General features: G+C 36.2%; 1 protein-coding gene across 1 annotated transcript in view; it reads right to left on the bottom strand.

The window, feature by feature from the left end:
• PREX2 (phosphatidylinositol-3,4,5-trisphosphate dependent Rac exchange factor 2) overlaps positions 1-12,287 on the bottom strand; it is a 261,162-nt gene that overhangs the window by 92,843 nt on the left and 156,032 nt on the right. Inside the window, exons 25-29 of the mRNA XM_037505649.2 lie at positions 11,770-11,977; positions 6,003-6,182; positions 1,684-1,778; positions 808-890; positions 88-178 (exon numbers count right to left, since the gene is read on the bottom strand). Of these exons, the coding sequence (XP_037361546.1) occupies positions 88-178; positions 808-890; positions 1,684-1,778; positions 6,003-6,182; positions 11,770-11,977 (657 nt within the window). The remainder of the gene's footprint in view (positions 1-87; positions 179-807; positions 891-1,683; positions 1,779-6,002; positions 6,183-11,769; positions 11,978-12,287) is intronic.

Here is a 12,287-nt window from a genome sequence, read left to right on the forward strand (position 1 = left end):
TTTCTCTTTATGCTATACATTTACTTCATGACAAGTCTTCCCCTTCCATTTCCCAGTGGCTTCTAACTGTTCTTTTTTAAACCTTACCTTGTAATCCTCGACCTGGTGTGAGATACTTGGTTTGCTCAAAGGCCCTTACAACAGCTTGCCCTTTTAGGAGATTGGTAATGGAATCCACCTATCATAACAGCAGAGAATACATCGCACAATACATAATATATATTTTGAAGACTAAACATTGTAAAATATTTTTTCTTAAGCAACTTTTTTGAAATCCCATGATGCTTATTAAGTCTATTTTTAATCCTACCAAATGTTAATCTTTTTCTTCAAAAAGAAGCAAAAGTTCTAGAGTTGTTAAAAAGAAAACCTAACAGTTATCAGAATCCTTTTCTGAGTGTTAACAACTTCTACACTATGAATGGTTGTTACAGGTATAAAGTTTTTAAAAATACCAAATACCAAGATGTGCCCCAAGACTGTCTTGTACTTTTTAGAACTAGTAATAAAATTGAGCAGAACATGTCATGAAATTCCATGAAGAACAAATAATGAAAAGAATAACCCCATGTATATAACTTCTCATATTTTCCAAATACTGTAAAATATTTGATATTCACAACAATCCTTTGGATTAGTTGGTTGAAGAAATCCTTATTTCCATCTTAAATTGTGGAAATATAGAGTTTGGAGGAAAAGATTTATGAGGACTTTCCAACCTAACTCCAAGTTCTATACCGTGTCTGAAAAAAGGGATCCCTGACTGTTGAGTCGATGTGAAAAATACCCACAACTACCCAATCATACCTGGCTGAAAAGATGCTCCAGGCAACTATGTATCTTGTCTTGTTTATCATGAGAAATGCGAACACTTAGGGGAAGCTCATCACCTACATATTAAGAAAAAAAATACTATTTATCTTATGTTTAATATTCCAAATTATCTTAATATAAATAAAATAAAAACAATTTAACATGAGCTCTTATTCTACACATTAGCTTTCCTGTGTGAAAATACAAATTCTAAAATATTTAATAGTTGTTTTGCTATCAATTTGTTGTCCCTTTGAACAAACAAAAGCAGAAACCCCAGAGAAGACTGCAAGGTCATCTGTTAAGGATTTTTTCAAATGGTTCATTTTTCTAATAGTTGGACAGCTGAAACAAGGCGCATATTTAAAAATTAAGACTTGTCCTACTGGATGAAAAATCTCTGTTCTTAAATAAGATAATCTTGCAATACCCCAAATGAGATAGTTTTAAGATATTCCTATAAGAGTTATCTCACTATTGTTTCCCCCATCACCCACACAGAAGACTAGTGCAGGTGCAGCAGCTACTCTAAAAGTTCCTAGTTTCAAAGACCTTCCCACCATCGCACCAATCCACAATGCCTAATGTTTTAGTCAGACCTATTTCCTATGTACCGCTCATCCTTCATCGTCCATAGGAAGATCATAAAGTACATATCAAGATAAAAATTAGTTTCTTTCATCTCCTTTCAATTCACACTGCTGATAATGAGAATGGAAAACTGACTTTATAGAGCACATAAAACAAAATGCAGCTACTAAGAAGGACTGTTGGAAGGTAAAAGCACATACGGATCAAACAAATGTGTTCTTTAAAAGTGTCTGTAACAGCACTAGCATCAAAAAATACACATGCTTTTACTAAGCGCACCTGAGTCCATTTCATCACTGTGAAAATATGAGCTGCACTGGCTGCTGCAGATGCTGGTGAAGGAGGCAATGGAATTCCGATTGCTGTTGCAGTCACTGAAAGAATAAGCTATATGTTACTCTGCCAAGGTTTCCCTGTCATTTCTAATTAGATAACATACGCACAAGTACATTTATGAATATATCAATGCTTTACAAAATATTATGAGAGAGATATATGTTCAACTCATTTAAAAATGTATTTTAAATTCAATCTTATCTCAAATTTTCTGATGACTTATACTCTAACCATAAATGGATGTTTTAAAATGCAGGTACAAAACTAGGAGTCAAACCAAACTTAAATTTCTTCATAATCTATTTATTTCAGGGCACACATCTATTGCTAAGCTGTTAATCGAAGTCCTGCTTCTGGATTCCTGCCTTTTAGCCCTTTTTTATTTTTTGGTGGGACCCTTGCCGGAGGCCAGGGAACGAACCAGCACTTGGGCAGCCTCGCAGCCCAGCGCTCAACTGCTGCGCTACCAGGGAAGGCCCCTTTCAGCCCTTTTTGAGAGCTTAAATTAGAACTCATCAGTTGCGCTCTAAGCTGCCCCAGGAAGGCCTGGGACCTTGTTGGTACATCAGAGCTTAATCCTATCCTAGTGAGAGCTCAAGAGTGGTGCAGGCGGAAGGGGAGAATACTCAATATGTTCGTGTCTGCATGGGGACATATTATAGCTTTATGAAATATTGCAAGCAACATTTTTTTTTGTTTTTGGAATAAGTAAAAAATATAATTTTAAAGTTACCTTTTAAAATTCTCTTTTAACCTAAAGGGAGATTGTGAGGGTCATTTTCATTAAGATTGTAGAACTTGAGGTAAGACAGCATTTTTTTTTTTTTTTTTTTAGGGCTCACCATTGTTTTATTTATTTATTTATTTTTTAATAATAAATTTTATTTTTATATTCCCCCATACAACTGCACATGCCCCATTCTGACCCCAATCCCTCCCCTCCCGGCCCCCACCCCCCAAAAAGTGTCTCTGGTTCATAGTTTTTTGTTGATTTTGATTTTCACTTTCTTATAGTTATTCATTTTCCTGGTCCCTTATTTAAGTTTTCTAGATTCCTGCTATGAGTGAGACCATCCAGTATTTTTCTTTTTCTTTTTGGCTTATTTCGCTGAGCATGATCCCTTCCAGCGCCATCCAAGTTGCTGCAAATTGCATGTGTTTATCTTTTTTGAATGCTGAGTAATATTCCATGGTGTATATGTACCACATCTTCTTGATCCAGTCATCTATTTTTGGGCATTTGGGCTGTTTCCAAAGCTTAGCTATTGTAAATAGTGCTGCTATAAACATAGGGGTGCAGGTGTTCTTTGGAATTAATGAGACAGCATTTTTAAACGTGTGATTTCCCACTGGAAAGAAACCACAGGTTCCTATTAAAGAGCATATTGGTATCCTGAGAAGCTAAAGGTAAGGAAATGGCAAAAGTAGTTAATTTATGTTAAGTAATTTTAAATCCCTAGATATCACTATCTTGTATTCATTCAAATCCTTCTCACAAAGAAATTGGGAAAGGAGAGTGGTTGGTTAAATGAGTAACTTTCAGCCAGCAGGTAATTATAAAACTGTGGATTTCCTCTGCCTTCCATGTACAACAGAGTAAATATGAGAATCTATCACATCTGGTTGCAGTTGGGATTGTGGGAAACCCCATGTGTCAGATAAAAGTAAGTTTGTCTGTTTACTTGTTAGTTTGTGCTAAATACAGTTGATGAAAATAAATTTGTATTTGTTTAATATCTTTTTGTTTTAAAACACCGTATAAAGAACAAGAGTTTCTGTCTTCAACTAAAGTGAAACGAAAGATACAGAAGCAACACATACAGCATTTATGGTGGGCAAAGGCAGTTCTCAAGGAGGACTCAGGACCAGGAACAAGAGAGAAAAGAGCTCTTTCAGTTAAGGAAATCCATTGGTGGAGTCATCATTTGAGAATCTGGTAGGAAAATGACAACAGACTGTGCAGGGAAAGAGCTTTGAGATTCAAGAGCAAGGGGAGATGGCCGTCGAAAGTCGAGCGATGTCTGATAGAGATTCTTCTCTTACAGCCTCGGAAAGAACCAATCTACTAACAGCTGGATTTCTGACTTCTAGTCCCAGAACTGTATGATAATAAATTCTGTTTTTTGTGCCACTTAGTTCTTGATACTTTGTTAGAGCACTGAATCCCTAACACTTTATTTTCACTTCACCCAGTGGGAAGAAAATACTCATTAAAGGAACCACAAGCCTCACATTCTTGGCAGGAAATTTTAGCCCATTACTTGATAATTAATACTTATCTATATGATAAAAAAAAAAATTTAAATCTTTTTCTTTGTTCCTGTTTCTATACTGCTGCAGCCAGATAGCCAATAAAGCTAACAGAGAGCTTTTTAAAAAAAAGTATATATGTCCGTGAAAATTCCCATGCCTAGACTGAAGAGAACTTTAAATTTCTAGGTTCATGACAATAAAGGTTTATTATTTTTAAGATTATAATATCACTACTGTACATTGCAACAACTCTAAACCCCACAACCAATAAAAATAATGGAGGTAATGGTAGGAATCCAAGTCTTTTAGGGGCCTCCCTGGTGGCACAAGGGGTAAAGACACACCTATGAAGATATCTGCAGCCACTGCAGCATAAGTTCGATTCCCTGGCAGGCTAGGGAGGTGACCCACATGGCACAGCAGACTTCTGACTTGCCCGCTGCTCCCCTCAGCAGTGTATTTCAGTAGAAATGCCTGTTCTGTTCCCCACTCTGTCTCCAGTGAATCCTCTCACCCCCACACCTCTGGCCTGTACCCTGATTCTTGTATACATAAATAAATAAATCTTTAAAAAAAACACACACACAAAAGTCTTTTAACCCACTCTTGAGCTTTTTATGGACTGGATTATTTACTCATATGATCTTCCTAACTAAAATTATATTTCATACTTTGTTCAGTGTTAGATAAGCCAGATTGGATATGAAATGTAAAAACATAATCTCTGATGATTATTAAAAACTAAACCATACAGAATAAATGATAGTCCAATAGACTATTTCTTAAAAATGTGAAATATGGTATGCTTTTTTTTTTTTAAAGAGGCATGTATTTTTATTTATTTATTTATTTATTTGTTTGTTTGTTTGTTTGTTTGTTTGTACATGCACTGGGTACAGTCAGAAGCGCGGGAGGGCGAGAGAATTCATCAGAGCCAGAGTGGGGAGCAGAGCAGGCAGAAGGACTGAAGTACACTGCTGAGGGGAGCAGCGGGCGGCAGGAGAGGTCTGCGCACCATGCGGGACCCTCCTCCGGTGGTGGCCGGGGAGCAGCCGGGGATCCAACCAGCGCTGCAGAGGCCGCGGGCAGCTTCGCAACCCAGCACTCAACCGTTGCTACACCGGGGAGGCCCGAAATATAGTATGTTTTTGTATTTCTTTACTCATATTTTTGGGGTGAAGTTGTAATAACTTGGAAGAGAGTAAAGATCTATCTTTCATTTTCTTAACATCTCAAAGAATAAAACTGGTGATGATTAAGAAAAGGAAAATGATTAAACAAGTAAGCAAAATAACTGATAGACAGGAGCACTGGCTGCGAAGGAAATATACATTAGTTATTATAAATAAGGTGAACATGGGTATTCGTAAACTACATAAATCTAAAATGATAGAATATACTTAATACATTTTCACTTTATGCAAAACTGAATGATGTAAATATCCCCAAATAAAATTTCTTCAAAACATCATATATTTAAAAGATTAAGAGGTCAGTAAAATGTGTATTCTACTGCCATGCTATCTGGAAACATAAAAAATATCTGCCACTTTTCATTAAGATTAACTTTGTTATTGTACCTATTTTGAGTTATGCCAGGTCAGCAGAAATATGTCCCTTTTTCCACTGACCTCCATCTATTGGGATTTGGGGATACCAACTCAAATAACATAGTTTTGGATCCTGAGGGTCTCCCAGTCCAGTTAATATAGGGAGAAGTTGATTATTTGCTACACATGTTACACAATCCATATTAGAGCAACAAGTCTCCCAAATTAGGTCCATGTAACTGAAGAAAAAATACTTTTCCAAATTACTCAAATTAGAAAAGAAGAGAATTTGAATGATTAAGCTGTCTCACTTTGATTTGCCTGGGGTCGGTAAAAGCTGGCGGTTATTTTGCAAGAGTAATAAAAAAAAACAATAAAAAACATTCTGAGACCTTTATGGAAAATGAGGAACCACGTTTGACTTTCTTGACAAAATGGGTTTAAGAATGAATGAATTACCTGTAAGAGTCTCTGTTGCTGATGGTGTCATGACCTGAATCTTCCTGCTCATCTCCTGCTACATTAAAACAGACTCGTTTGCTATTTCGTTCTCCTTTTTCATTGTCACTATCTGCTGGAACTATGCACTCTGAGGTCTTCCGTTCTAATTTTGGAGAATAAGTTATCGAAGACAGAAGGCTGCAATATAATATTAAGAATATTTTAAGCACATGTTTTCAAACTGGCTGCTACAGATGACAACTCACCTGTTGCACATTATAGACAAGAGTGCTTCCATGTGTCACATGAATTAAGTATCCCACTGCACAAAAGAAAACTGTCACACAAAACACATTTTTCCCTCTCAGAATAAGTAATAGAAATAGCACACAATTTCAGACCAGAAGTTGTGTTCAGATTCTAGTTCTGCCATTTATTAGCAAAGCTATGATAGCTTTGGCAGAGAGCCATGAAATGGGGATAATAAGAAGTGCCCATGGTGAGATGCAATAAGAGCAATATATATATTGGTATTTATGGTCACCCCCTCCTCCCCTAGCCATCATCACTGCTCTCACCAACATATGAACATACTTGGGAAAATTTAAAGTGCCACCAAATACTAAAACAAACTCTTTAATATCCTCACAGGTGTACCCTTCGGATATTAAAAACCCACTTACACATTTATCCCTGACTTGGGCTTCTCCCAGACATCTTTTGTTTGACAGGGAGAATATCATGCTCACACAAACCGGAGTCCTGGGCATCATGATCATAAGATGCTAAGTGGAGGTACACAAAACGTCAGAATAGGAGGCAACAGGAGTTACCTCCATAACATCCACAACCAGTCACGAACAACTGTCACAGATCTGATGAAATGAAGGACTCTTCCATTTGGCTCAAGGCTTAAATGCCACCTTCAGATTGGTGTAAAACTTAATGAAGACTCTGAGTAGCACTGATTATACTATTTCAATACTTGAATGTTCAGTGTGAACTGTCTTAATCAAAGTCTCACAAAAATGGAATCAGATTTTACTATCAAACAACATGCTATAAAACTTGCAAAACAAATTTTACTATATCTAAACAATCATCTTCTCATTTACCAACAATCTTCTTCTCATTTGCCAAATCCTAAAAACATTTTGTTCTTATGAAGAACACAAATGCACCTATCTCAACATCCATTTTCCAAAGCACTGTCATATTTGTATTGTTCTTTCAAGACTATGAAAATTTCCTTTGCTTATATATATATCCCATAATGCCAAACCCAATGCTGCGTCCTGAGTAAATATTTGTTAAGTGATTTCACTAAGTCATTAAACATATTCATTGTAACATACACTATTCTTGGTACTGTGGACACAGTCATTTACAAAACAACAAAAGCTCCTGACCTTTTAGAGCTTAATTCTACTGGGGAAAACAAACAATAAATGAGTAAGCTGCACAGCATATCAAGTATGACAAATGTTAAGGGGAAAATTAAAAAGGAAGGAAGTCCTTTTTTAATTCCTAAAAAAGAAAGGAATCCTGCACCTTCAAATAGTTTAATAAGAGAAGGTCTCACTGGGAGAAACTATTTAAATAGTTTTGCTTTTTATAGTTCTTTGGTACCTATGAAAATCAAAGGACACTTTTATATTGTGCAAGGTCCTGTGACCATTTTCAGTGGCTGAAAGCTATGAATGATTTTAAGTGTAGTTTTTTCTATTTAGAAAGATACTTTTATGTTGCTTAAAACAGACTGTGTATTTATTCACTCCCTATACCCAAAAGATTAAAACATTAGACTAATTCTAATTACCCAAGCTCCACACTGCACAGATAGATGCACTCTGAATACCAAAGAGGGAAGAGACACAGGAGTTCTCATTTTGCAAGGAGTCCTCTGTGCTGTATGTATCTTTTAAATTAGAAGTCATGGGGTTAAGCATAAACATTTTCTCAAAGTTTTATGAATTGTATCCACATATTCGCTTTTCACTTTCAACAAATGCAATCATGCTTGTACTGACTCTGTGGGAACAAGTATTAGGCTAACAAACAAGCGATAGAAAACCGTGTTTTTGACATCATGTTTTGTATAATATTTCCAGATTTTTAAGCAATAATAAAGTAATATTTGTGCATGCAGAAGTATTTTCCTTTATTTTTTCTCATATATGCTATTAAGGTACCTACTATAGATCCATTAATACTCAATTAAAATCCTTAGCATCATGCCATTCCAGGTCAATCTCTTTCTAATGCCCTTGAGGAAGATTTTTTTAATATGGTATATTGTATCAATCTATGTGTTTTTCTATTAAATTGAGATTTAAATATTCTTATCATCTTCAACAAAGCTAACATTGGCTGAGTTCTTTAGACAGATACTGTACTAAGTAAATAACAGGTATTCATTCATTCATTCTCTAAAATCACCTTATTAAGTTAGTGTCATCATAACCATCATCATTTATAATTACTATTGTAATCATCCCCTCTTAAAAGATGGGGAGAATAAGATGCTGGCATATGCACATACTTTGCAAAGAAAAGTCAATAGATTAACAAAGACAGACAAGGTGAACCATTGCCAGCCAGTGCTGGGTACTTAGTGCTTTAGAGGAGAATCCCCCTCCTGAACAGACACCCTCAGGGGAGGAATGTGGTCATTGGTGTATCTACCACATCCCAGTTGTCCTGGGTAAGTGACTGGAAGAACCCCCCCATACTGTTAGGATGGAATGACCATGGGGTTGGCTTTCACTAATGCAAAGTGCAGGCATGAAAAAAGGGTTCCTTCTAGGTGGAAGCCTTTAACCTAGGGTGCTTCATTTCCTCAACTTTGTGAAAATTAGAGATGTTCCAGTAAATGGGGGATCTGCCAGCCTAGACTCCGTGGTCAAGACCATGTGAAGCTGAGACCCTGTGACCCGAAGGGGCATAAAAAGTAAGCAAGGAGGAAATCTTGTTGTAAGTTTGAAGCTGTAGAGATTTTGTTGATATAATGATAAAGGAGGTAAAATACAGTTGCATCGAAAGTAGATATCTAGAAATCCATGATATGGGTGACTAGAACACAGGAGTATTTATAATTAACCCTTGAACAATACAGGTTTGAACTACATGGGCCCATTAAATTGCAAATGTTCTTGTAAGCAGATAACAAACTTACAGTAGCAATAAATACAGTATATTATTATAAATATATTTTCTTTTCCTTATGACTTTCTTAACATTTTCTTTTCTCTCTCTTACCTAATCATAAGAGTATGGTATAGCACATATCCTACTAATCGGAGGATTTAGTAAAACATCTACATATTAAAGAAGATTGTATTCCTAGGAAGTTTCCCTAGTGACAGGATAACCAGACTCACGATAAGACAAGCTCAGCGACAGTCCTTTTTACAATAATGAAGACTTCTAGCAAGGTTAGAAATGAGAAGCTGTGAGGCAATATCTCCTAAAATTTGGCAAAACATCTAAGATCTGTTTCTCCATTCTGACCAAGAATAATTACTACATGATGAGAAAATTGCTTGGTATCCAGCTTTTTAAATAATTTGTCAAGCTCAACTGAACTGTAGAATCCAGGCATGTGGACAATGGCACTATCCTAAAATGATTATATTGCACATCCAATTACGTAGAACATATTTATATTTAGAATTAAATTACATGGTACACTCAGTGAAGACCAATGAAACTTCTAAAATCATTTGCTCATTTCATGTCACTTTCCACATAACATGAATAGTTGGGTAAAAGCTTTTAGAATGAGTGAGTATCTTAAGCAAAGATAGGTGATCATTTTAAGTGGGTTTGGTTAATAAAAATAGCTTAATTCTTTTCTGTAACTGGAGCTTTAACTATAAGTGAAGGGAGCCCCTGGGCTCCAATTGTTTTTCTTAAAAATATATCTACATAAGCTGAACATCAAAAGAAAAGTCAATAGATTAACAAAGACAGACAAAGCCTGGACCATTGCCAGCCAGTGCTGGGTACTCAATGCTTTAGAGGAGAGTTCCCAATGCAGTCTATACACTGGCACATAAATAATCCTGCCATTGACAAAGGACTCATCTGAAAAGGGGAGCAATAACTCTCAGCCTAACTGGAAGTGAGGGATTGGTCCAGATGTTCTACTAAAATCCCTCTGAGATCTAGCATACATGATTTATTGCCATTATTTATTACCTCAGTAATTAAGATTCTTTCTCTATGCGCTTTTTAATTTTTTTAGGAGAACAAAACCTGCTTTCTAAAATAGAATATATAGAATACATATATATATTCTATTCTACACACATACACATTCAATTTAGTAAAGAAAGCAAAATAGAATGTCATAAAATGTTAACTTCTATGTCACAGATCATTTTTTTTAAAAGTTAAATTATCTTACAATTACTTAAAAATAGCCACTGATTCTTCTAGCAACCTCAGATTATTTAATTCATCTATAAATGGGGCAAACATTAACGAATACCCCAAACATTAAAGAAATATAATACCCCAAATATTAGAGAAACTTAAAAAAAACTACTGTACTAGACACAGGAAAACAGAATTTTAATTCTAGATTAACTCATAAAAGCCAGAAAAAAAGTAGTATAGTAAATAATAAATATTTTAAGACTATCCTAGAAATATGATACATCTCATATGGTGGTTTTGATCTTTAAATGTCAAAGATAAATAAGAGTCCATGCCAATTAAGACTTCATTAGTATAATATTTAATTATAACATAAGCTTAGAATATGATCTCAATACTTTACGTCAAAACTGAATTACCAGGCCCCCCCTAGTGGCACAGCAGTTGAGCGCTTGGTTGCGAAGCTGCCCGCAGCCTCTGCAGCGCCGGTTCGATCCCCAGCTGCTCCCCGGCCACCGGAGGAGGGTCCCACATGGCGCCCAGACCTCCCCTGCCACCCGCTTCTCCCTTCAGCAGTGTACTTCGGTCCTTCTGCCTGCTCTGCTCCCCGCTCTGGCTCTGGTGAATTCTCTCACCCTCCCGCGCTTCTGACTGTACCCAGTGCTTGTATAAATAAATAAACGAACAAATCTAAAAAAAAGAATGTTAGGATTTTTTATATTTTATACTTTTCTTTTTTAAAAAAAGATTTATTTATTTATACAAGAACTGGGGTACAGGTCAGAGGCGTGGGAGGGTGAGAGAATTCATCAAAGACAGAGCAGGGAGCAGAACAGGCAGACAGACCAAAGACACTGCTGAGGGGAGCAGCAGGCGAGGCAGGAGAGGTCTGCAACACCATATGGGTTTCTCCCTGGCTGGCCAGGAATTGAACTCGCATTGCAGAGGCTGCGTACAGCTTCACAGCGTGGCACTCAACCTGATGCACCATCGGGAGGCCCCATATTTTATATTTTTCATGAGCATCCTACTGAATGCATATACACCAATTACTATGTTCTGTCCTGTAAAGGCTAGAAGGATATCCCTCACACATTTAATACTCTTTCAATCCTACTTTGCAGTTTAATATTTTTACTCTGAGACTTATTTAGTGTTTTCTAGAAGATATAATTTTGTCATTCTTTTCCATTGTAGTAAATGTTTCCTTAAATTATATATCTATAAGTATTTGTCATGTTTTATCATTTTAAGGTGTTTGAAGGAAAAGGATCTATGTGGTCAGCAAAAAACAAAAGCAAAAACCAACCCATTCCAAAATAGAGAATGCTAGATGCTCAGTAATCACATTTTCTACAGCTGTTTTAATTGTCACATTTAGAAGTACAGTAAATAAAATACTTACTCATCTATTTGACAAACACACATCTCCACCTCTTTCAGGGCAGTCTGAAGTTTGCCCAGCAGTTTCTGATAGATATCTTGGGTTTCCAAATCTTCTTCTTTTAACAAATACCAGAGACCACGTCCATCCTGCTGTCCCAGAGACAGACCTGAAGGGGCTGCCATGGTTGTAACTGTATGCTGAATGTACACCATAGGGCTCAGTTTCCCTGAGGAGTTAAAATCATTCCATAGTAATATTTACTACCTTTAACTTAATAGTAATAATCCAGTGCAATTCATTTCAGAGTTCTAAGCTTACATAAAATTCCAACCCAATGTTGAATTTAAATTCAGGAATTAAAGTCTTTGGGGAAGCCACTAAAAAGTTACTACAAAGAATAAATGAGTACAGTAATGTAGCAGGCTACTAAGTCAATATACAAAAATCTGTCGTGTTTCTGTATACAATGGACCTGAAGAAAAAGTAATTAAGAAAACTATGGAATTTATAATTATATAAAAAAGAATAAAATAAAA

This window comes from Talpa occidentalis, unplaced genomic scaffold (genome assembly GCF_014898055.3).
Source record: "Talpa occidentalis isolate TD23 unplaced genomic scaffold, MPIMG_talOcc4v2.1, whole genome shotgun sequence".
NCBI classification, from domain to species: Eukaryota; Metazoa; Chordata; class Mammalia; order Eulipotyphla; family Talpidae; genus Talpa; species Talpa occidentalis.